The 27,122-nt window shown below is 41.7% G+C and overlaps 1 protein-coding gene across 1 annotated transcript; it reads right to left on the bottom strand.

Moving 5' to 3' along the window:
• Positions 1–1,200: 1,200 nt before the first annotated feature.
• On the bottom strand, positions 1,201–26,695 carry tnnc1a (troponin C type 1a (slow)). The gene is made up of 7 exons (XM_084367013.1): positions 26,394–26,695; positions 4,945–5,456; positions 3,564–3,594; positions 3,310–3,456; positions 2,615–2,729; positions 1,979–2,115; positions 1,201–1,843 (listed from the first exon to the last, which is right to left on the bottom strand). Exons 2-7 carry the CDS (start codon positions 4,966–4,968, stop codon positions 1,812–1,814), a joined length of 486 nt encoding a protein of 161 aa, XP_084223139.1. The 5' UTR covers positions 4,969–5,456; positions 26,394–26,695; the 3' UTR covers positions 1,201–1,811.
• Positions 26,696–27,122: the final 427 nt, after the last annotated feature.

The following is a 27,122-nucleotide window of genomic DNA, read 5'->3' as shown; positions in this document are numbered from 1 at the left end:
CTATTGCACGATTTAAAAATGGTGAGTGCTTTTAAAAAATAATATGCACTTTTTCATTCCTTCTGGAAATTAGAATGGGATTTGATATTTTTCAGATATCATAATGAACTTATATTCAGGGTCATCTTCAAAGATTATTTCAACCACCTTGAACATAAACATATTATCATTAAAAGTGTTAAATCTACGTGTTTTCATAGACGGGGGAGTAAGTATTATCTATCTTTGGGAAGAGTGTAGCTGTGCCACAAGATCTCCTCATCCTCTGGTTCTTGTAACTGAGCCAAACAAACAGATAAGATTGTGCTTTCCTGCTGACATCAAGTGGCCGCCGTGTTAACTGCACGACTCCTCGGCTACTAAAGCTGCAGCCTGTTTACCTGGGACTGATGTTTTACGCAACCGAAACATTCAGGATGTTATCAACACGTTTTCTATTGTTTTAGCAGCGAATCCCTCTGAATGTGGCGCTAGAGTCTAAAATCACTTACAGGGATAAAATATATAGCTATTCTAGAATTAAATTAATATTTTGCTTTTTTTTTTATTGTAATCATCCAGATATTACTTGTGTCAGAATGACTAATGTCAGAATTCAAGCTGTTTTAACAATAGAAGTGTCATCTCTGTGTGGAGGAACAACAACATTCTTTATATGGACAAAGGCATCTGATTGTCAACTGGTGTCGGTCAATCCAGATCCCCTAACATGGGCACTAACATGATTAGACATAAATAGCTCCTGTCTCAATAGACTGTGTAACTAGATACTTACATGGAAAACATGTGAATAGTCCGCATGCCACAGACACCAGTCAGAATAGAGCACAAATTACACATATAAATCACAATTTTGGCCAGGCAGCACAGTTGCACCGTGATACCTTACCTTGATATCACAACAATAATATTTCAGGCCTCTGCTTTTTTATTTGCCTGACGCAAACAGCAGAGGACAGGACAGAGAGGAAGGCATGTGATCAGCTTGTAAAGTCCAAAGAGCTGCGAGGCAAATCGGGAATGAGATGGCAAAATAAGTGTTGTTTGCTTCTCAATAACAGCAGCTGATTTATTCTCAGGGTTATGAAGAACAAAGTATTAAGATACACCGATGTGTTTCCACAAATAATAATAATAAAAAAACGAATGTTGTGAGAATATTTAAACGAAAAAAAAAAATTGACACCTCTCTGACAAATGCATCTTGTTTATTACATGACCTTTCTTGAAGAAATATGCAGACGTTCCAGGGGCAAACAGAAAGTCCTGAGAGTGTTTTAAACATACAGAAATGTATGCAACGTGCACATCAGAACGTGTATACAGACTGGATCCGGTACATTGCTCTAAAAGTATGATTAGTCTCCCAGAGCCTGGTGTAAAAACCATGTTGACACATGGATATGTTCTGCTTTGTGCATACATGCATTTTCTGCCCAGCTAAACAATATCAGCCTCTCAGTGAGAAGATTTGCAAACTGCCTGTGGCACTATATGAGAATTAGTCGGAAACAAACACAACCGGTTCACTACGTGGGTTTATATAGAAAATATAAGTAATTTGGATACATTTACACAAATTCAGTATACATGGGCTCCAAAAGTAGTTACAAACTGTATTTACAACGATGCAAGAGATGGTAGAAAAATACAGAAAGCTACAGTAGGCCAATTCGAATGAATCTTGCAAAGTCGTTCCAATGTTTCAGTCAGAGGCATCCATGTCTTCAGGCTTCTGGTTTTGCACGGATGATCGTGGAGTTACAGAGAAATACAAAAAAATAACACTCTGGATCTTCTCTTGCTCAGGATTACTCCACTCCTTTCATGAACTCCAAGAACTCTGAAAAATGAAGGAAGACAAAGATAAAGATGCCTCTATCAAGCAAAAGTCATAATAAATTTGCCTGTATTTTTGAGGAACAAGGAATGAATTATAGAATGAGTGTTTCAACAGGTCTCTCTTAAGACTCCTCACCATCGTAGTCAATTTTGCCGTCATTGTTCTTGTCCCCGTCTTTCATCAGCTCCTCAATGTCGTCCTCGGTGATCGCCTCTCCTGTAGACTCCAGCATCATTTTCAGCTCATCCAGGTCGATGTAACCATCTGCGTTCCTGCACAATCAGAGGAGTAAAGTACATTAACAAACCCCCGTTAAGCCTCACAGATGGCACAGTGGAGGAGGTGGCGTGTGAAATGTAACCGATCATATACTTCATTTAAGTATTTGAGAACCATCGCTGTGAGGAGAAAAAAAGTATAGCAAGTTTCCTCTTTGATTCTCTAGACGAGGTGTCTGGCTTACATGGAGTGGGTGTTTGAAATATTCAGCACTGTCAAAGAGGATTATAGAACAAACTACACGCTGTACTCTGCAGAGCTACTTGGCATTTTGTCAGTACACATAATTGCACAGGGGGAGCATACTTCGCAGGAACCACAGAGCAATTTGAAATACTGGTCTGCAGTGATTTTCAGATGAAAGCATCATCTTGTTGTAGCTGTTTTGTCAAGTTCGGTATCTTTTACGTCTCAAGATTGTAAAAAGTGAACCACTCTCTTCTTATAATTCACCGGGGCGAACTAGCAGCAGGATTCAAACGTGAAACTCACTTGTCAAACATGCGAAACAGCTCTGCCAGTTCCTCCTCTGACTTCCCTTTGCTGTCGTCCTTCATGCACCTCACCATCATGACCAGGAACTCGTCAAAGTCCACCGTTCCGCTCCCTGCACAAACACCATGCTTCAGTACATCATTACACTCCACACCACTTAACTACCAGACCTCTGATGTTCTCCTTAAAGGCCAAATTTATGAACATAATCAAGAACGGTATTGGAACCTCTTTTAATGCAAGACAATGATCATTAAGTCAAAATCTTAATTTTCTGTATAGTATATTTGTCATTTATGTGGTCAAAAAAATACAGATTGTCCCTTTAAATGTCTCCTTAAGCAGCCTTAGTCACAAATATCCCCACTATTTGACAACATGTGATATAGGTTTATACTTTATCAAACAAACCCAGGATGTGATTTTTCGCTTTATGTTTCATCATTGCATCTCATGGGAAATCCAAGATGACTTGTGCACCATCTGATACGCATTTCCCTTTAATTCAGCCTGACACGTCTTGTTGTCATAAGATCCTTGACCATCATTTGACATTAAGTTCAGAGGCTTTGAACTGCACTTGTCTCGCAACATGATTGCGCAATGATGGTCCTGCCGGCTGGCCCGTGGAGACGAAGAGGTCAACAATCAATCAGCCCATCGTTTAGACTCTCGTGGTGTTTTTGATTTACCATCTTCGTCCACCTCGTCAATCATCTCCTGCAGCTCCTCCGGTGTGGGGTTCTGGCCCAGCATCCTCATCACCTTCCCCAGCTCCTTGGTGCTGATGCAGCCGTCCTCCGCATCTTGTACGAAGATGTCAAAGGCAGCCTTGAACTCTGCAACACACAGGCAAACAACTCTATATCACTGACAAACGTGGTGTGGACCGGGACAAGGTAAACGATGATGTTTTGATGCACGCTTGAGTTTTGGGTTCACGCACCATTTTTCTGTTCGTCTGTCAGCTGCTCAACCTGTAAGAAGAAAAAGTTGGAGTAGTAATTGATTGTGTGATTGTGTACAGTATGTATCGATTTTGGAAATTAGCTTATTCTGTATATTCTCAGTTACTGTCTGTCTGTACACGGTTGTGAAAAAAGTCAAAATTGAATTTGGGGTTTAGATTTAAAGTGTGAAAGCAGCCTCTGGAATAGATTACTTCTAACTGTTTTGATATCTTCAAAGTCAACAAACGTAATATTTTGGTCCCGCACCCTGGGCCATCCTTGACAAAACACAGAACCTATATATCATATGTGAGAGCCAGTAAGAGGAGGAGTTAAAAATAAACAGACAGGAGGATCAGGAACCACAGATAAAGCACACAATACACAGTGCTTTAAATTAGCATAGCTGTGGATCTGGACCAACAATGGAACAGTAATCCTGGAAAAGCTACCACGAATGAGAGAGGGAGACAGCTGCTTATGTAAGAGTTATTGTCTGTCGTCCACTATAAATTAAACACACACACATGCAGACACACGCTCGCACACATGCAATCCTCTGGTGATGATATATGAAAACACCAATCTAAACAAACACATGTAATGTACATTCCTGTGTGTTTTTACTGTCTCAACTGCGCCGCTCACTCGGGACGTGAGTGGACGGGACAGCCGCGCTCGGCCGTCCAGGCGGAGGTGGACAGGCAGCCACGCAGCTCTCTGGCTCACAGATAATGCTGGAATTCAGTCGTGGGGGGTTTATCTAAACCTGAAGCCCTTCTCTGGCACCAGAGAACCACGGATGCAGAAGCATCTGAGCAACTGGCCAAAATTAGCCACGTGAAGTGGGACCGTTCCATTTGGAGTCATGGATGAGGCAGCAGAGTGCGGACCAGGGACCTGTCCTGTCGGTGACCTCCTGAGTGGCTCCTATCAGCTCTGATAGGGCTGAAGTAGGAGAACATCTAGAGACGTATATGGTGTCGAGGCTCTTTTGACATCAGCTGGCGATGGGGGCAATGTGCTGTGCAAGGTGCATCAACAGGGATTTGTCAACCATTCAAGTAATGTCAGATGTCAGAAGATCAAACTGACGGGGGCTTTTTTTTTTTTCTTTTATCAAATAAATACACAAGTGCCAGAATATCCCACGTAATGGCCACTTATTATATGATTTCAGTCTAACATTGTAAATCACTGATCATGCGTCACAAACTAAGTATTAGGGATTATGGTTTGTGGTCCAAAACAACATCACTCTCATACCAGATTTAGTCCACACACAGGTTTTTGGTGAGCATCCAACAAACTAAAATCACTTCATCGGAGGAAGCCAACTGCACACTTTTCAGTCGTATGAGTTGTGAGAGGACGTACCGCTGCCTTGTAGATGTCGTTCATGTTGGAGGCTCGTCTGCTGCCTGTCCTGACGGCGTCCTGGCACAGAGGAAGGAGGTACTGTCCAGCTCAGGGCAGGACGCTGGCCTCATCTTGGGAGGGTTTTATAGCTGGAGCCCGGAGCTGCTCTGGTCCCTCCCCAGGCGGACCGGCCTCCCCTCGGCTTGTGCCTCGGCGAGTGTGTCTGTGTATGTGTGTCATTTGGCCAATCTGTCACAATCACCAGGCTCAGATAAAAATGCAGCAGCTCTTAGGGGGCATAGTTTGGAATGGAATGAAGTGAGGGGGGGCACGCGTGGTCCTAATCTCCAGGGACGGGGCTGGAGAGACACTCAACATTCCTCCAGACCTGGACCAGAGATGCAGAGGGCTCAGGAGGTTGTGTGTGTGTGTGTGTGTGTGTGTGTGTGTATGTGTGTGGGGATGGTAGAGGGTGGAGGCCAGGAGGCAGACGCAGACCACAGCCAGCAGACCACGAAGTAAGGAGAGCTCTATGGAGTCAGAGGAGGGGAGAGTGTGAAGGTGTTAACTGGGATTCAGAGTGACCTGATCATAAAGACTGGTATGTTCACGGGTGTTCATGGCAGACATTTTGACTTGTCGCAGTAGGAAAAGCACAGGGGTAAGTCATAACATTAAAGGTGCATTGTGTAGTTTAGGAGACACAATATTTACAATGTTAATGAGGTAATCATGCAAACTCGGAAATATTTATTGTTTCCATTACTGAATAAACAAGCTGCTCTCAGAGGAAAATAAGGTCCCCAGAACACTGTTTGAAGCTGAAAAGGTGGCAGGGTCCGCCGCCAAATAAAAACAAAGTAAAACAGTATGAAAGTGTGTTGTCCTTTAAGGTCAGTTTGTTTTATTCAGTCACAGAAAACAAAGAGAGTTTGTTTATTTAGTTTGTTGAGGCATAAAGAAAAAAACGACTCTGTTTGTCTTCTGAATAAAATGTCTTCCCCAAAACTACAACGTGCACCTTTCATGATGGGACTTCTTACATTGTTATCTGTAGAAGAAGCTAAATTAAAGGATCTGTTCACCCAAATAACAAAAATCATATTCTCTCTCCTCTCATTACCTACATATCTTTCTGTAAACAATGTCTATGACTGGATTATCCACCGACGTCTCGAGGAAGAGTTTCCAGTACATTGTTTCTACTGACAAAATAGATTCTGTGCTCTGTGGATTATCCGGTAATGGAGTAATGGCAACACTGTTTCTGGAAAAAGATGTTGATGTCAAATGTTTAAAAGTTGAAGTGATGTAAGCACTAGAAATAAAACAAGGCCATTTTATTTCTCCATTGTATCGGGGCGAAGGCAGAAATCTTGGAAAAAACAGGTCAAATGAAATCAAAGATACTGTTTGGATAAATGGAAAAATGGTTCTTTTTAATTTCACTGAACTGACCTTTAAAAGGGGAAATATCATTGTCTCCACATACCTTCATTTATTTACATCAATGCACAATGATACTGTTAACACACACAGTAGATTCAGTAAGAAGAACACAACTCAGGCAATTCCCCACTGTACATAATTTATGAGGATTTCAGTTCTTAGCCTTCATGTGCAACAGAGATTTAGTCAGCAGAGGGTGCTGTTCACTATATATCGACTAAATTAAATTGTTGCGCAAGGCTGCCTCCGGATATCCAATTTATCAACAGTGGGGTAGGTGAGAAATCTGGGTCAAACAAACCAAACACTTGCAGACACATTTAAATTGAATTGTACACAGTGCAAGACTTTGCAGCATTCCCCCCCCCCCCATGTTCCTTTGAAACAAGGCCATCTCAATCACTTGACTGTGTGATTCACACACACGTTCACACACGTGCTCCAACACAAGCTCACACACTCACAGACACACACATGCACACACACACACACAGCATGCTGTGGCAGGCATTCTAAGTGACGAGTGATCATGCTGGTTTATAATGGGATGCTAATGGGGACTGGCACAGCTTACAAGCATCATACAGCCGCTCAGAGAGAGAGAGAGAGAGTGAGAGGAAGCTCACACTGAACAACATACATGTCCAACTCTTACACAGATACAGACACACATCTCCTGAAAGAGACCTCACACCAGTGCACATCAGTCACATGCAAAGGTGACTGGTGGCTCCATTTCTCCATGGAAATAGACAGGCGGTGAGGTTGGAAGGGAACGTGAGGGGGGAGGGCAGGAGCCAAAATGAGATTTTGTGCTGGTTCTCATTGTGCGTTTCCTCAGTCATTCGTCAAAATTTCATAGTCAAGCCCCACAGCACCGCTTTGTTCGTGGCTGTTGGAATCCAGCACAGAAATGAATCGTCATCAGTGGCACCGACTCCATCAGCTGAAACCAAAAGCATACTGATGAGTCTACATGGTCAGCCAGACAGATTCATTTGGAGAGCTGAGTGCAGTCTGGTGGGTGCCAAGAGTGAAGAGCAGCTCTGCAGGGGGCACTAGATTCTAATGTAAAGCTTTTCTTGAGCATGCACACACGCACACGCCCCCACATACACACAAGCGGTGGTACCAAAGACTGGCACACACATCACAGAAAGCATATGGAGTGCTGTTTCATTGGAGCTCTCCACCAATTTCCTCTTACAGAGGAAGGCTGACGAAAGAGCCAGCCATCTCCTCCACACAGCGCAATCAGACAGCGCATCTCAAATCCACAATTCACCGCACACCGCTTTTTGAGGGGTTGCCATAGAAACTCTGCTGGGTAGAAGCGGGCAGAAAATGAGAGGAGATGAGCGGGGCTATTTCCCCCTCCACCTCCCTCTCTGCCTCCCTGCCACCACATTTTGTCCTCAGAGTGACTGTATTATTTTCTATTCTTTGCCTCCTCCACGCATACATGCACACATCAGAATTGCAGACAGATATCAGGGTCACAATTAGGGTTGACAATGGTTATATGTGCTCTGAAATCATTCATGCAAATTAACTAAATCCACAAGTCAAAATTATTGCATTTCACGTCTCAGTCTGAATGCTGGAATACACTGCCTTCGATTCTTCTCTTCCGACCAGGTTAAGTGAAATGTTCTGAAGTTGCACAGGCATGCACATTGTGCTGTGCTAATCCTGCTTAACATAATAATAGTTATCTGGCCGACTTATTATGTAAAAGGCTGAATTTTCCATCATCAATCAAAATCTCTTCCTGCAGAAAACATTATAGATTCCAAGAGTGCAATATGTCCAAACGCCCGAGGCGTAACATCTCATGCTGGCAGTACTGAATCAGCTGGACTACATTTGTGAAGATCTACTACTATACACAGCATACATCATGTCAATTTAAATACTCGTGTGATATAATGATTGGGTTGACGTGCAGCTGAGCTTGAAGCATAGGTCCTACGCTCTCTCTCCTCCTCCCCTCTGTGTCCTCACCTCCTTGATTGCCGAGGGGAGGAGGGGAGCTCAGCCTGTCAGCCTTTCTTTCTTTCTCTCTCTCTGTCTTTCCCCCCCATCCTCTTTCTATCCATTTCTCTCTGTGTCTCCTTTCATTGATGAGCAACCTGTCAGCAGCTCCTGTTGTGGCAGGCTGTGAAAGCTCTGCATGTGACTGAGTGATACATAGTGTTTTTCACCATGAAAGCATCTCTTCCTGTCCAGTGAGTGCTTTATTAGAGGCGCCCAATCTCTGATCAGTGACAATGTCTAACCCAAATTGAGGGATTTGTCTTTGGAGATGAGGGTAGAGGGGTAGTCTTCGGTTTGCTTCACTGCGTTCAGTGGCTCCTTTTTCTGAAACTCTTTGCGCCGAGGCACTTGGCGTTACGCAGTGTTCCTTACATCAGAGCTCTAATGAGGCAGTGGCCACATTAGCTCCAGCGCCGATAGAGCCACGCACTAACTCTCTGCCAGGGGGCAGCGTTTTCCAGTCCACTGGACCACCAAGTCGCCTACCACCCTTTCTACCCGAATCCACCTCCCCCCTTCCCCTTCAACCTCTATAATAGTGTACGAGACACCCAGAAAAGATTTCCTTTCAGATATATGGCGGATGAAGTTCGCTCCGAGCAAGAGAGAAAATGTGTTTCTTCTATGTGGCAGCAAAAGGAGCGGTCAAGATTCAGTCTCCAGGTTTATTGTCGAACAAGCTTTGTAGTGGCAGTGTTGTAAAAAATAAAATAAAAAGTGTTCGTGTGCATTAAGAATCCAATTTGGCTCTGTAATGAATGCTGCACTAGTTGCTGCTAACTATTCATCTGGACAGGAGTACAATGTTTTTTTTTATATTAAATAATATCAGTACACACATCAGTGGTCACATTTTCTGTGCCAAAACGTTTGCGTGCACGTGAGTGTCTCTGCATGTGTCCACATCGAGCCACATCATCCTGCCCCTGTGAGATCAAAATGAATGTTACGTTAGTGATTTTTTGATAATGTACGTGAACAGAGGTGCATATAGGCGCCATTTGTCAGAAGACTAATGGTCAGTTCTGAGCATCATTACCCGACAGTTAGATATTTTGTCTTTGTCTGAAGATTGTGCCTTTCTGGCAGGATATCTCTATTTTGTTCTGTAAAATCTATGATTTATAGACCGAACCTGACACATCAATTGCCTTGTTTGTCTGTTCTGAAGCCTCTCTTGCACTGACACATACGACAGCAGAGTCGTATGTCTGGTATGCTCGTAGCAAAGAGGATAATTCTTCAGGAATGGAAGGCTACCAGCGCTCCTTGTTTCTTTATGGGTAAGGGAACTGGTCTCAGGGATACGTCTCGAGTGGCTCCCGAGGAACACACGTGGTTTTCATGAATGATTTGAGTTCCTGGGGCCCAATTATCAGACACCTTAAGTGTCCCGAGTCTTTGCTGAATTCCCTGCTGCCTGACATCCAGTTGTGCTGTTCTTCACAATATGCTTTATTCAGGCTGGAACACTGTTGTATCCATCTCTGTCTAGTTTGGCTTTTTGTGTGTTGCTGTCTTTTTTAAATGTTGTTTTGTTTTGTTTTTAATGTGGGGTGTGTATGTTTGAAGTCATATTTTTTCTTAATATAATAAAAATACATTTTATTTTATATACTGCTCATAAGCAAGGAAACATCCACTGTACAGTGCCCTTAAGACAGGTCGCTGAAGATAGAGAACTGTGCACTTTATCAGTGTCTCTATGTTTGCTGGATTGAAATATTTTCTTCTACTAGGTGTTTAGAGTGGAGATAAAATATAAATGTTTCAAACTGGACATTGTGGTGTTGGAACACACAGTACAGTCTGCTGATAATCATATAAATGTTGAAAAAAATATGTATTGTAGGCCTCACGTGACCTCTTTTCAGCCAATCGTGTTTGAAGTAGGCTATGATGATGAATATGAATGGCGAGCATGGCTGTTGTTTCTCAATATTCATTTGTGGTGACGTGGAGTTGACACTTGAACTTTCTCGTGAAGGTATGCTGAGTTCAACACAAGTTATTTTGAATGCACCTGTAAGCCCGGTGTTTCATTTTAAATACATGATCTGTAAAATTGCACATTTATACCTGTTGTACTCATTTTCATCTACAATAATTTCCCCCAAAATACGATAATTAAGCCTCTGGTACATTAGTTTAACATTTCCATATCTGGCAATGCTGCACAGCAGTGGGGTCAGTGGATGGATGCAAAGTCAATGCCACAAATATATAAGGCAATATATGAGGCAAGTGCATGATAACAACATATATGTTTAAGCATTTATAAATGTATCCTACAACAAGAGCTGTCTGTCTTAGTAGAAATTCTCCCTGCGTGCACACACGACCACCCATGTTGGATTCGTCAGTGTCTCTGCCGTCTCCTCTTCCCCTCAAATAGCAGCTCTCTGAAATGGAATGGTGGGCCCTCAGGGTTTCTGACAGTGTTTCAGACAATCCTGAGTCAAATGAACACTGGTACAACTTCAATATTACATTTTTAACTCTATGGCGAGTGTATTCAGGAAAAGCGGGTCACAATTGTACTCCTCCAACCATTGTCAGCCCATTTTTAGATTGCCAGTTACCTCCTTGAGCACAATCAAAGTTGAAAGTGGAGAATGATAATGAAAACCATTAACAGTAGCAACATTAATATTGCAGATGGTCTTACCTTTACCATTAAATACATTAAATATTAAAAAAAATGTCATCATCATTTACTGGTTCATCAACAGGGGCCTATTGGAAAATACATACAAAGGTAATTTATGTGTATAAAATGCAGGTAGAAAATGTCATGCATCCCAATATTAACTCGAATGGCACTACACAAGGCCCCACAGTGCCCTTTGACTCAATCAAGCCTAATCTAATAACAAACTTGAAAGTCCTGCATTAATCTAAATTTTGAACAACCCATTACTGCTTAACCATAATTTTCCCATAACCATAACCATAAAGTTCACCAGATCTATAACAGCTAACCACTAAGACGACAAAACTATGCAGATGGAATCATAATCTCCATCGTGTTGAGGAAGAACAATAGATCTCCATTAAGATCGGCATCAAATTGTACTCAATCACCTAAATACGTTTTCCTGTTTTCATCCGTGCATAATTCCGAAAATGTAAAAAAAAAAATGTCCTGTCTTCATGGATCCGTCATTTTATCCGAATCCACATCAAAAGTTAATAGAGTCTATCTGGCCCAAGACCCATCCCTCATGCAAGTTTGGTGAAAATCCGTACATGTTGCCTGACAAACCAACCAAACAAGGGTGAAAAAAAAAAACCCTTCATGGAGGTAAAAAGGTTCATCAGGGGTTTTGAGGCACGACAGGAAACTTTGAAAAAATGTGTGTGTTTTAGAGAAATGTCTGGACAACCGTGTCGTGACACCCTGATGTCTTCCAAGGGATGACACCTAATGGCCTTGGGGACCCCCTGACTTTTCCTTTAGTTCCACCAGCAGGTCAAAGTTGTCATTTATCCAGTGAAATATCTCAACTTCTACTGCATGAATTGGCATAAATCGTTGCACTGACATTCATGGTTTGCAGACTATCTGAAAGACTTGAACACAGACTTTTCCTGTTGCGCAACCAGCAGGCCATATTATATTTGACAGATGCCATTTTTGGAATGTGTAATGTCTCCAGAACTCGGCTGCTGCTGCAAAATTTGCTTCAGATATTGTGTTCTCCACAGGATCATATTTTGGTGATCCTTTTCATCTACTGCAGGTCAAAACTGAAATTCAAATTACATTTCCCATGCACAGCAAAGATGGTGAACATGGTAAACATTACGCCTGCTTAGCATCAGCATACAAGCATTGCCATTGTAATCTGACTTTAGTATTTAGCCTAAAGCGTAACTGTGCCTCAGTACGGCCTCACAGAGCATTTAGCATGGCTGCAACTTCTGTTCTCATAAGCTAGGTGCTGTATTTCTGTCCTGGTATTTGCTTTTTGGCCAGAGCTGATCTGTATTCTGTGTATTGATTCCAAGAGAAACTGTTTTGAAATGGCTCTAACTGGGATACTGCCTGCGCCTTGAACAGACTGTCAGCATTAAAGCTCCACCAAGCCAGATTCTATGTCACAATACACTGATAAAATCAGCCTAGCTTGCACCATGAAATGGGAACGCAAGAGAGAGAGAGGTTTAGGCTCATTTTTCGCCTTTGTTAGAAAAGGAAATTAAAACAAAGTTATCTCATTTACTGGTTTAACATTTGGGGCTTAGTGGCAGGTAGAGGCATGTCAGACTGTGAGATCTGCTAAATTTTCTCAATAAGGACTTAAAGTAATGAAGAGCGATGGAGTCTAGCAGAACCTTTGTGTGTATACTTTAAACCCAATTACCAGAATAAATGGTGGCAATGTAGATGTCTGCAATATAAAGTTGAAACTGTAGATTTATTTTTGTTAAAGGTGTTATTGATAACATTCAGCCACTAAAGGTGGTGCTCCATCTCCCCCCTACAATTGCATCTGACCTTTGACTTTTGTGTTTAATCTTGTGACAGTGCTGCTTATGCTCTGGTTAGGTTTAGGCAAAAAAAAAACACTTGGGGTTAGGAAATTATCATGTTTTGGCTTGAAACACCTGTTTTGGTCAGCACAAACGCGGCTCTAAATGTTCAAATGCCGTGTTTGTCATCACAAACACAGCTGTAGAGATGCTGACCACTTGTAAAAAATATGTTTTTTATTGCAACACACATGGCTGGAAGTGTCCCAAGGTCTCCTTAAAAATATCCAGTGTTCCAACGCCTACAGATATTAAAAGGCAGTGGTCCCTCGTCACAAATATCTAGTGGCTTAACACATGTTGAAACGCAGTCGCAAACTTCACAACCACCCGTTTTGCCTCCTTATATGAAAGTCACTTCTGGAAAACGTGATGTAAATGTGATATGACACGCTTTGTGGAAATGTCATGGTAAGCAGACACTGACCTGTTCAAATGTAAGAGTATAAGCAGTTTGCAAAAGTGTTAGCTGCCAACATTTCATCTTGTCAACTGGGCTTCTAATTTAGTCATTTCATGCGTTGCTTGTTTGATCTCAAGTCAAACAACAACTCCTGCTTTGCCCTTTGTGAGATGTGGCTCCAGAAGTACAGTTTTATTTGTTATACAATTCATGGTACTGTCTGGGGATGGATGCCCTCCAGAGGCTCATTCATAAGATAAATTGGCCTGAAATTCATTAGTCCTGCAGACAGTTTGTGTCTCCCTTTGTATGTCTCACTTTCTCTCCTGCTCTTATGTGCAAACACAGTCCGTCACAAACGCACACTAACATACACGCACGTCCCCTCATGCCCTCGTGTTCTTCCGTGTTATTCAGGGTTGCAGTACACTCGGGCTAAAAGAGGGGGAAAAAAACACCTTTGCATCTGTCTGTGTAGCTGAAGTCCAGCCTGAGGCCTACTAGGCTTCAGTGAAGTGTGCTGTGATTTGACAAGGCCAGTGACAGGAGGCACTGTAAATATCCGGCTGTCATGTGACTCACTTCGTGGCCTCGAGGAACCAACAAAAGGTCAATGTTTCCTGATGCCATTGCCAACAACTAAATTATGTGACTTCATCTCTTGCTCATGCATCTGTCCCATTTTAGGGGATGGATACATCGGAGGTGTTGCGTCACTTTGCTCACACACCGCAATGATCATTCACATTTCTACAAGCATCCATACATACTCACTCACAAACACACACGGCTTTAGTACACAAGCTTATGTGCCATCTGGAGATACAGATATACCAACACACGTACCGTCAGGCATGTGGCACATACTCACAACCTCTGGGTTTGTCTTCATACATGTCATGTCTGACAGTGACAGCGGCGGATTAACGCGTCTGCACAGCTTCTCTAATAAAACAAATTGTGATCCATGTTCTTTATTCCACAAAGTGCAAAAGGTTAAACAGCATCATCCTCCTCAGCTGAATCAAAAGGGCAGTTTCTGTCGCAACTGCAGTGCCTCTACTGTGAATGGGTCTCTCTGCCCTAAAATGGCTTCAGGGTCTTGCATTTATCCTGCATGCTTTATTGTTTCCACCTCTGCGTGCTAATGCATTTGAACTTATGTGCAAAGGCACCGAAATTATTCTGTATGGAGGCCACAAAAATTGTGTGCGCAAGGAGACACACCAAAATAAATCAAAGCAAAAAACATGTTTTACATATATAGAAGCACAGTCAAATATAAGTTTGACTGATGGAAGGACAATCACAGCTGGGAGAGGAAGCCAGCGAGAAAATAGATGTTGACAAATGTCCAAAAATCCAGAAACTCTGTAAAGCCCCCAGTGGAAAAGCCCCTAATGGAATATCTGCCCATGTGCTAAAACACTCATCACACTGATTAATTGGGCAACTACAAACCAATTTTCCAGTCCGCAACTGGTCTTTGCTTGTGGAAAATCCAGCACTCTCTAAATAAAAAGTGGTTTACTTTGTACAGTTTACTGTGCCATGGGGAGACATGGGAGATCATGGAGGAAATAAGCCGGATAGAACAAGCAGCCAAAGCACACAGGCGAGACTGCTAAGCCATGGGCGTGGAGGCAAAGGGTGGTCTAACTAGTTTGGGATTTATATTAAACGTTTATGTCAAATTGACAAATGAGCATTCAGCATCAGAGGTAAGAGACAGGCATTAGATCAGTGTGGCTCAGAGTACAAATGCAAAATTGTTGCATGCAATTATTTTCTAGTTTTATTTTTTGGCCATTATTGGCCAGGTGGAATTTCTTGGGAACGTGGACAATTGTATTAATTACAGACCTAGTCAAAGTCAATGCAACATTAGCTAGCCAGCTAGTTGGCAGCTACCAAGTCATCAGTGGCTGGTAACGATTGATTGATGCTTGTTATCAAGAAAAGGGGTTCTTATAACATTCAGTTGGAAGTTTGCCTCTGAAAATATCTCGTTTGGAGGGCCATGTAGGCGTAACACTTCACCCTTTCTGACTATCCCAGCGAGAATTGGGACACCCTTCCCCTGGACGTGAACGCACAAAATGGAGGCCTAAGGGCTAAGTGGTAGGGGTGTATTGGGATTGGGCCATGGAGTACCTCAGGGCTTTGTTCTTGGCCTTCTTCCCTTCCTCCAGAATATACTCCCTGCTGATATCAGACAGTCAGACTTTGTAGGTGAATCTATTAAGGCTAGTATTATTATTCAATGTTTGTCCTGCCAACAAGAACACTGTGAAGTTTCTGAAAACCACTGCACCTCCCTCACCCTCTGTTTGTTTGATGCACCACAAGCACATGAGCATCCAAGCTGTGTGCCTCTCTCACACTCTTTCTCTCTCAACCTATTTTCTCCTCCTAGTCCTGTCTTTTGATTCAGTCTTCTCTGTGCTGGACCATCGGCCATCCTGCACCCTTTGTTTCCAAGCTGGTTGTCGGTGCCTCTTTCCAGATGTTTTGCATCTGGATCTTTTTCTGGATCTGATTCAGCCTCACCTCCTGTCTCTCCCTCCCTCTGTGTGTTTGTTCCCTTTCTCCCATCTGAGTGAATGGCTTTGCCAAGTACATGTGCTTTCACACAGATGTATTTTGTATAAATATGCCATTGTGGATATGCTGTGGCAGGTTGTTGGTAGCTTTGGAAATCATTTAGACAGCCTCTCTGTAACTCCACAGCAAAGTACTGAAATTCAGTGCTCAGGATTATAAATTCAGGAATGGCAGATCTGGTTAGTCAGATTGCCACTTTGGTCCAGACTGAAACATCTCAACAACTAGAGAATGGATTGCCAAGAAAGTTGTTCATTGTCCTCAGAGGATGGACCATAAATGGAATTTATTCACCTAATGCCCCCAGCAGGTCAAAGTTCTCACTTCCTCTGTGAAGTATCTCAACATCTACAGGATGGATTGCTGTGAAATTTTGTAAATAAATGAATGTTTTCCACATAACGAATCCTAATGAATCTGGTTATCCCAATTTTTTTTCTTCTAGCCTCACCATGAGGTTCACATTTGTGGATTTTCATAGAACATCTCAACAACTGTTTCATGAACTGCCATGAAATTTAAATGAAATATAACAGCTTCTTTCAATACTTTTTGGTTTATGACCAAATACCTGCACAAAGAATGACATTCCCATGAGCCTCTGCTTTACCTTCTGTACAGTGCAACTTAGCAAACATTAGCATGCTCGCTAATACAGTTGGATTGTCATCAAGGCAAATATACATGCTACTCATGTAGTGTGTTGGTCACTGTGACATATCAAGTGTCATACGATCTTAAATTGCCCTTACAGGCAATAGTCAGCATGGCTTCATGACAGATGACACATACACAGCTGGTAAAAAAAAACAGCTACAATGCTCATAAACGCTACAGAATGATGATGTGATCATATATCCCCATATGTCTGCAGGGGCATCTCAAGCAGCTGTCGTTAGCGTTTCCTAAAAAAGGAGATTTCTCAATCTTAAAGCAACATTATGTAAAAATCCAAATCCTTTTAATGGTACAGTGTCTTACAGGGTGAATGGTGTCTCTGTCTCAGCCACTTGCCCCCCCTATCACTTGTTTCTGCAATATGTAACTTCAGTGAGAGGGTAGGATCACAGCGTTACACACATGTTTTCTTCAACATACAAGTTTTTCAATACATAACATTGTTATGGTGTCATGAGGTTTGTTTGAAGTTAGGTGTTACAGACCTGGGATTTGTATTTACAACAGTGGTGCTGCACTCAGAAACTGTGGGGGATGCCAAATTGCACAAAATGCCAATTTCTACATAGTGTTGCTTTAAATTGGCAGTAGACCACTTTTTTGCTTTACCTTATCATTCTGGAGTAAACCGTGATTGCACAGAGTCATGGCTGTAGAAAAAAGTACACCATCCATGTATGGATTGGTTCCCTATAAACCTCACTTTCATTATGCTATTCTGGCCCACAACCGGGCTCTATTTTCCCCTAAAAATGAAGGATTTGCAGCAAATAGCATTGCACAATCGAAACAGGAAATGCCATTGTTCCCTTTTGCTATCCGATCCAACAACTGGAATAACTGTGGAAACCCTGCATTGCAAAAGACAAAGAACTCTGCTGATGGAGGAGGCAAAGGAGGCGAAGAGAGAGAGTGTTAGAAACCAAAGTAAAACAAGGATGGCTGTTCATTCGATGGAAAGCGCCGGTATTGTGTCAAAGCCTGTTCCTCTGCTTGCATTCTTTCTCCTAGATCAGTAAGTACCAAAACCTGCCTATATCAATACAATCAAGTGTTTTACTTTGCCTTTTCAAAGCACTAAAATCAGGATTTCCAGGTCAGACTGGGATTCGAACCGTCGATTTTTGCTTTGGACAGTAGCCAAGCCGTTAGCTGTAGCCATGTTGCTAACACTTGTAGCAAAACGTAATACCACAGGTAAACACAAGGAGCTTCCAAAGGCTGAATAAATCAAATAAAAAAGCACATTGTGTGTTTGCGTCTGGGGAAAGCTTGTACTGGCATGAAAGTTTTCTTGCAGCTGCGAAAAAAAAAAGAAAAGAATTTGCCCAAAATCTGGGATTTTTAAAAATGTTTTAGTTGGCCGAACACGTTAGACCAGATGTTATTTCCTCCGCTGAGACACAATCAAAACGGCATGTCTCAACAGCAAATGAGTTTGGTCCTAACACACACTCATAAATGTTAAAATAGTGTTGATTGTTGCACTGCTAGATGTGAATTTGTAAGAACAAATGACTTATGAATAATTTATCAAGGGAATAATTTATTTATTTCAGAGTTCACTGTTTGCTGATGTATTGCACAAATGGCAATTAAATCCGGGGAAGTGACTAACAGAAAAAATATATCTTTCAGAGCTTTTTTTCCTTCTTTTTATCATAATTGACCTATTTTCAGTCCAACCCACCCCGAACTCTTATAGTCGATTTCTTTGATGAAAGTGAGGGTTCATTGTCAGATGAACAAAAAACCCAAATCTTGACAACATCAGAGTTTGCTCTGAAAATAGATTATTATCACAGAGACAGGTTTGAAACTTGTGCTAATTGATTGATCAGTCAGTCATCCAGTGAAAATATCTAATACACTGGAGAAGCTGCACTCCAACATAAGGATTTACTGCTTTTCTGTTCCACATCAGTGTTGAATTCTCGACAAAATAAGCAGTTTAAATGACTTTGGGCTGCAGTGACTTGTAATTAGTTTTTTTACTTTGTATAGACGAGGTGATTGATCGAAAAATAATTAAATAATAATGCAGTAGTAAGGTATTTAAGGGCAGAGGAACATGTAATTAAACACATGATGGCACTGCTCAACAGGCAATGTGCATCAGCTTTGGGACACAAACTCACCCAGGCAGGTAATTAATGTCTCGGGCATGCTTTTGGCATTTTTTTGAGAAGATGTAAGATGACAGCGACAGGCCAAATAAGTGTGGGTGTGATTAAGTTGCTCTCCTGGTTTATATCAGAAGGCTGAAACATCTCGAGATTCATGCAGCACGTGCTTCATTTTCACTCGCCTGATTAGGTTGTGTTTACCTGTGGGCTCTGTTCTCCATCTGATGCTGGCTTATCTCAGGCTATCAGTGTTAGCGCTGACCAGGCTGATGGTGCTGGTGATTAGAACCATCTTTTTCATGCAATTAGCAATTACTGAACCTCTTCTACAAGATGTTGAGGGGGTTGAAGAAGTGGTTCGGGATGGATTAAAGCTGACGTCAATGGCAAAATGCAAATTTGCTTCTCGAGCTTTATGTAAAAGCTCTGAATTGGGAGCTTAGCTGGGGAATTTTGTCCACATGCTCTAACCCATTCTTGTCAGTGCTGGAAGGATTGCGTGGTCTCACTGATGGGTTGGACGACTGGCTCCCTCAGCTTTGAAGCTGATAAACCTTTTAAAACCATGACAAATATTCTCCTGCAATTTTGCCAGAGGAAAGGCAAAGAAATGAAATAGGTAGCAGGCGCAGGAATATGAAAATTTGCTCCATCCACCTCAAACTCTTCACCACACAGGCAAGTTTTTCTTTTGAAGGCTGAAGTGCTTACTCTTGCAAACCTTTGAGCTCATACTACAGTGAATTGTCTCTTCTGGAGCCGTCTTCTAGATCTTAAAGGACAGTAACCTAATGCTCCTGCATCAATATGGCAGCAAATAATGTCACAGCATAGAGACACGCAGCGTGCAGTGGAACGGTGATCATCGGGCAGCATTTAACCGCACAACCTCCATGTCACTGGCAGACATGGCTGGATGGCACAAGTTAGGCAGCAAGGGTGAGACATCCAGTCAGTTTCCATAGTGATGTGGTTGAATGGAGGGGATTAGCAGGGGCAGTGTGGTGGGAAAGGATTGCAGGCTTCTGTCAAAGCTCGCTTTGAAAGACCTCGATGTCGTGGCTCCATCCTATTTGGTGATGCTGATGATGGACCCTTCGTCTCCCTTCACTCCCCACTCTTTCCCTGATGCAAGCATGTTTTATGTGCACTGACACTGCTGTCCCCCTTTGTGCGCCGGTCTCTCAGGTGTACAGCCTTTGATGTGCCAGTTGTTCACAGTAATGTACGACCCTCGTGCAAACCCTCCTGCCAGATCCAAAACAAAAACCTTCAGAATGAACTTGTTGCTTTTGAGGTAACACGTTACAATTGAGGTACACAAAAATGTGAGTAGTTACTCAGTAACCAAGTAAGGAATGAATCAGGATGGACTGGGAAATTGATGAGTAGCTAATGCTGAGTTACTGGAGAACAGACTGGGAGATAATACATTAATTGATCTGTATTATAATGTAATGACTAGGTAATAAATATCTGTGAATTAACATACTGACCACTTGAGTTGTTCCTGATTAACTCTGAACCAGCAGCTAAGTGGAATAAACTAGTAACTACTCATCAACTACTAATTACTTAATCATTAGTTATGAATTTTGAACACTCTCAAGTTAGTAAGGTAAAACACAATACTCAGTAGTTACCGAGTAGAATCAATAATTACTAATTACTTAATCATCAGTTACTCTCTTGTTGCACCTTCAAGTGAAGTGAAACATTACACTCAGTCGTTACCAAGTAGACTCATTAATTATTAATTACTTAAGAGGGCACAAAAATAACAAATGATTAAGTAATCCTTAATTATTAAGTCTACTTGGTAACTACTCAGTATAATGTTTTACTTTACTTGAAGGTGCACAAAAAGAGTAACTAATGATTAAGTAATAAGAAGTTAAGGAGTAGTTACTAGTTTATTTCACTCAGCTGCTGGTTCAGAGTTAATCAGGAACAACTCGTGAAGAAAGACACAAAAGAGTGACTAATGATTCTCTAATTAGTAAATAATGAGTCATCACTAGTGTGTGCCACTAAGCAGCTGGTTCAGAGTTAATCAGACACAGCTGATATTAATGAACTAATCTTTACCCAGTGATTCATTTATACTAGATCTCCTCATCTGGTATCCATCTACTATATAGTCATCAAACCACAGCTATTCATGAATTACTTATTAATGATTAATTAACTATCAAGTAACTACTCACATTTTTGTGTACTGGATTGAAAAGTGTTACCCACAACTTTTCTGTCATCCTAGTTTGACTCTACACCACCACAGCATGTAGACGGTTCTCTCAGTGCACACTTAAAACCTCCTGATTATAATGCATGGATTAGTTTGCCTTTAAATCTGCAGGATGTGAAGTTAAACATGCAATTTTTGACAGTTCATAGACAGCAATTTTAAGAATGTAATCCTCATCACTATAGCTAATGATTATGTCAAGTTAGCCTCAGTCAGTCTTCATTTTCCCCTTCAAATAGCACTCAGTAATATGATAATTAATCAACTTCTCCCCCAAATTATCAGCATTGTGATTATTGTGGGTTGTCATTTATTTGTAATCAAATTGCTTTAATCCTATTATTTTTTATTTTCTATCTTTCACTCTGTAGCCATGGTTGTCATGAGGACTGGATGGTCATAACAAGCAAAGAATTATGGGAGCTGAAATGCAACCCTTAATTGCAAGACGAGCCGTATAACAAAGACAAAACCAGAGACAATTAAATTCTAGTTTCTATCCGATACTGTCCCTTTGATATGATAAGATTTACTTAATCAATTTGCAAAAGCATTTTATTAACATGCATTGAGGTGGATTAAAAAAATCAGTTTATCTCAAATATCTGTTAACTCGAGCAGGCATATGTACTGAACCATTCAAACTGAGGGCCTTTTATCTTGTTCTATTACACACTTACCATCCTCATCCAAGGAGGTTTAAATCCACACTTATCTAGCGTCATCACTGACCATCACTTAAACATAATATTTATATTACAAAAAATTAATTTATTCTCGTTAAGAAAATATAAAAAAAAGATACCATCAGAGAAAAAGGAATAGCAGTATCATTGCTCAGGTTCAGTGCCAAACCTGAGGCTGACCTCAGCGAAAATGGGATTTATTCGCAGGAATCGGAGGTTTCCAACATGTGAATAGTCTGTAATATATCAAACAAAAGAAATGTGTCACCCACTGTTCTCAACCATTGGACTCACAGTTATTTGCATGTACAGTGTGTTCTCACTGTGAGTGAGTGATAATGATTTAAAGAAAACTAGAAAAACCTGAGAGTGAAAGTTAACGTGAAGAATTAAGGTATATATCATATTCATTAGAGTGATCTCCTTCATTTTTTCAGCTCACTATACACGACAAAAGTGAACCTCTAATAAATTCTGTGTTGCAATTTCTAAGAATTGATGTTATGTTGTGTGAACAATTAATTTGGGAAGGTATTCTGAACATACGATTTAAACCTAATGGATGAAAATGTTAGTGCACCTTTCCGTTTCTATGAATGATTCTATGAATTCTTGCGGCGACCCGACATATCTCACGTAAAGAATATATTTTTGAGAGGCAAGAGGGCTTAGGAATAATAATTGGTTGAATTTAAACCAAATCTCAGTATTATTTATAAAAAAAATTTCTAGCAACTAGGGTAAAATAACATGACACGATGGTTGGTCACCATTTCTATGTATCAGTTTCTTTTTTCATTTGAAGATTTACTTATTCTTATATTGTTGTGGTCAATACATATTAAATAAAAGGCCAGTGTCAGTCAGCTTTGACTTAATACCTGTTTTCCTTGTAAAAAAGAGGTGCTACATGTACGTGACATGTTGTGCACATTATAAATCTTGGCTATTAGTGTGTGGCAATGTTGTGTTTCAGCTCAGGGTAGCAGTTATTTATCACAACAGGCCTCGTAATTGTGTTAAAGTGTTTGCTCATTTTGAGAATCAATCCTAGCAGATTATCTCTGTAAATGAGCTTGTCAGCGATGGAGCCAGTATGTCCAATTTACCACATAACCTTTTCAATATTGATAATATTGTTTATAGCAGTCGTTAAAGCTGTTATTGCTCGAGTACAACCGTAAGCATGGTGCTGGGATAATTCATTTCAAAGGCCTTTTAATCCCTTACACGCATTTGTATGTCGGCGTAGATTTTTTGCGTCGCCTCGATGTGCTTTTTAACCCTCAGAAGCCTAATCTGCACCATTAATGGACTTTTTGTAGAAGTTAATTAACCATTTTCAATGATAGCAGCAGAGCAATCCCAGTAGAGAGCCATATAAGGAGGGAGAGACGGAGACCGATTATGCTGTTGCCTAGCAACACATGTACAAAATTTGAAGCGATTTAGTGCCCCCATACTGGTTATCACGGAGGTCATATGTTTACTAAATCCACACCGTGTGCTGGCTGTCACACAGGGCTGTCAACAGATCGGCACAGGTACCCGTCCCCGTCCTGCTTGTTGCACGCTGACGTGTTGATGCCAAACATGTTAAAGCAGCACCCAGGCTGGATGTTAAATCACGGCTGTCTAATTCCCTGGATTTGTGGAAACGGCATTTCCTTTGACTGAGTGGCAAATGCTACATCAGAATCCCAACAGAGGAAGAAGCAAGTCTTTTGCAGCAGTGGGGTTTAACTTCTTTGCATAGTTGATCCCTTCAGGAAGGTAAAATCAGGAAAAGGAGAAGAAAAAAAAACACCACAGAGGAGATGAACAGAGCATGCTCCACAAATTTGGTAGATGATTCACTCACCATTCCTGAAATATCATTGGCCAGCCCACCTCACTGATTCCTACATCCCACAATACTTCACTACGCATGTAAATAATATCTGGCAAAAGCTGTTTGTTATTAAAAAAAAACAAAAAACTGTCCTCTCAGCTTGTTTTGCCTGTTTGTAAATTGTGTGTGTGCGCGTGAGAGAGAGAGAGAGTGAGTGAAAGAGAAAAGGAGGCATACAAAGAGACAGAGAGAGACGTAGGGAGGGAGAAAGAGAGAGGCGAGACAGAGCTGCTGAGGCACTCACTTCACAGCAATTTAGGTCATGCTAAACAAATGCTATACTAAAGAAGCACAGACAAATAAGAGCATCAAGCCTCGAAGTGATTTCAGCGTCTTCGGCGGCTATACGCGCCGCGGGGATGACAATGTAAGCGTTAGCTGCGCACATGCAGGGAATGTCACAAGTGTCTCTGAGCAGCACGTGCAGGTGTGAGGTAAATTTCATCAATCATCCCTGCGGAGGGAAGACCAAATTAAATTGAGGGTTTATATAGAAATATTGTGCGAGCTGTTATCCAGTTGTGCCTTACTTCCCCAGTGAAATACATGTGTGCCAATCCCTCTATCATCAAGACACAAGTGGTACACACACACACACACACAGCGGTGCACTCTCCCAGTGCTTACAAGTCAAGAAAAATGTACAGCAGCAATCACGGTTAGAGGCTGATGAAAACAAAGAGCAGACAGCAACAGAAAAGAGGCTGCACATCCAGGCTTCTGAAAGAAAAAACTCTTTGTGGGATTACCTAATAAGACATATTTATATATTAAAACCCCTGTTGAAGGCTCACTTGCTGTCAAAACAAGGGTTTTGTTAAATATTTAGCGTCGATTGTTTTGTTTTTGAATTGTGCTTTTCGGATTTTGATTCTGTGCAGCCACGTTTATCCAGAAAAAGAGGATCCTTTACCACCGTGTCATCGTCGTTTATGTCGTAGCATTGCTGCACATACAAACGCTGATGCACTGCATGGGAAGAAAACCACCATCCTCACTGTCAGCAGTCACCAGCTCCACTCGCATGTTTGCAATGAAAAATAAAACGGGATGTGTACACAATTCCAGCAAGAGGAGAAAAACAAGCCTGCGACAATATGAATAAAATATGTGAATTGCTTATGATTAGCATACTAATGACTAATCATCATGCTAATTAGTTCATTTTGTGGCCTCAAATTGCAGCCTGGTGTTGAGGAATATGAGTGCATGAAAATGCATTGTGAAAGCTGAGAAACGCTCTGAGAATTGCACAGAGATTATCGAGCAGTTTAGAACAATCATCTCAAGGTATGGCTGTTAGGGAGCAGAGACGTCAGGGGAGAGAAAATGGAGGGCAGATTCATACAGAGGCCTGTTAAGAGTCACATAGAGAAGTTTGTCTGGAAAATGGTACATTAAATGTTGGTGTATTCTTACACGCTCTTGACATTTTACCTGAGCGTGAGTGAAAAACACATTTTAAAAACATTTTAAGTGCTGAATTTATTCAGTATTTCATCCGAGGTCGTCACAATATCATCGAGGGGCAAACAAATTCACGATAACGATATTATCGCGATATCCACAGAAATTTGGGGGGGAAAATGCAAGCGATCGAATCTGTCTTCCACTTTGTTTACTGTGTGATTTTGTGTCTTTTATGGCAAATAAATTAACCTCAAAATACGAGTGTACGGAGGTGGAGCAACTGAGATGAACTCATAAACAAAAGATGATCTTCGCTTATTATTAACACGATATTATGACATGTGTATTATTAACACAATATCAATATGTCTTGTTTTAATATCACGGTTATCGTGAGTATCGTGACACCTCTGATCTCATCTTTGCTTTAATATTGTGTGCTTTTATTCCGATTATTCTGATTTGTATTAACCAAACCTGTATACGAAGCATTCAATTTCACTTTCAGTCACATTTCTCAGCACATTTTTGGGAATAACACATTAAAGATACATACATATCTGGTTCTGACATCTGACAACATAATCACGATGAAAATGACAGGGGATCTCCACCTCCCCTACAATAACATGATTTTTCCAGCCAGTGGGCCAGTAAGGAAGGCTGACCCAGGACTCAATCTCAGCCACATACTCTAAAAGCCATTACAAGAAAAGGGACGAGGGATCCCAGCCTAATGGAGCACGTACGGCATTCACGAGGAGCCAAAATACGAGCTTCCAGCTGAAATGAAGAGAGCGTGGGGCTGCGGGTGAATAGGGCAGCTGGGCTGGATCAAAAAGCCCGAGCTGCGGGGTTAGGAGGTCAGCTGGCTGTGCGTACATGTCACCAGCCTATCGGACATGCCCGTGTGCTCCATCAGCAGGTGTATAAATATGTGTCATGTTTCAACACTGCATGTCCGCGGGGACGGCAGCCCAGATGGGATTTTAAATGCTGCATTTCATGTGGTATCATTTAGTAGGTTGGTTCACCCCTCATTGGTTTGCCATCTGGTGCCCTCTCAGCCTGCGATAGAGGATTCACACTGGAAGTCTAAACGCCCCAGAGCCTGCTGCCAGATGAGCGTTTTCCACGGGTTTACATTACAGTCAGGAGTGCGCTCCCTCGACCCCGGTGACATTTAAAAGAAAAGGAGGAGGGTGGGGTAACAAAAAAAAACACAAGAGCCAAGACACGTGGAGTTTGACAACGGCACAAACTCCAAAGCTTTACAGTGAAGTTAGAGGAGAGACAGCGAGGAGCCAACAAACAGGGGAGCAGAGGAGGAGAGAAAAAAACTTGATATGCAAGTAAATCAAACAAGTGGGCCTGTTTATGAACGCTGGGGATCACCTACCGTCGCGCCTCAAACAGACGAAGGGCTCCTTAAAGAAATGTTTGCGTCTGGATTCCACTTTCCGGATGGTTTCTTTAGGGGAAAAAAGAGGAAACATAAAAAATAAAAAATCCGCGGCTGGATCCAGTCCTCGCTGATTTGCTGCCCATGTGAACGTTGTTGCTGTTGTTCCCCTCCAGCCCCCCTCGGTGCTTTTCATTTTCTTCTTCTTCTTTTCTTTTTTTTTTTAAATTATGAGCTTATGGTCCACGAGTTTATTCCTCGCACATCATCCCCTCATTTGAGGAAGACGTCGGGCTTTGGACGATTACAGGCAGAGTTAGACAACCAGCCAATGTTCCCTCCCTTTATTGACGGGCTCCCTTTATCACAATTTGCCAGATTTGCAGACAGCCGCTGACTGGCCTCACCTTCCCAACACACGCGTTTTGGGACCTGACAACGCCGCTTATATTGTCCTCCATATGTTTCCATTTTGCACCTCGACCATACATTTTATAACTGGGAGGGGAGGGGGGTGTCATTTTGGGGTGGGGGTCACTTTTGTGCCGCTGGGCGCACGGGGATTTATTCATTTTTAAAACAGGTGAATCCTGAAAGTGTTTTGGGGGAATAAATCTGAATTAAAGACTCAAAATATGACTTTGAGATGAAGAGTCAGTCAGTTTGTGCACGTGAGAAAAAACTTGCCTGCCCATCTGAGGGAGGTCGTGGCAGAAACAGTGTGAA

The sequence above is a fragment of the Pagrus pagrus genome, assembly GCF_965226575.1.
Source record: "Pagrus pagrus genome assembly, chromosome: 11".
NCBI lineage: Eukaryota > Metazoa > Chordata > Actinopteri > Spariformes > Sparidae > Pagrus > Pagrus pagrus.
The sequence above is the reverse complement of the archived record's forward strand: the minus strand, read 5'-3'. Positions and strand labels throughout refer to the sequence as shown.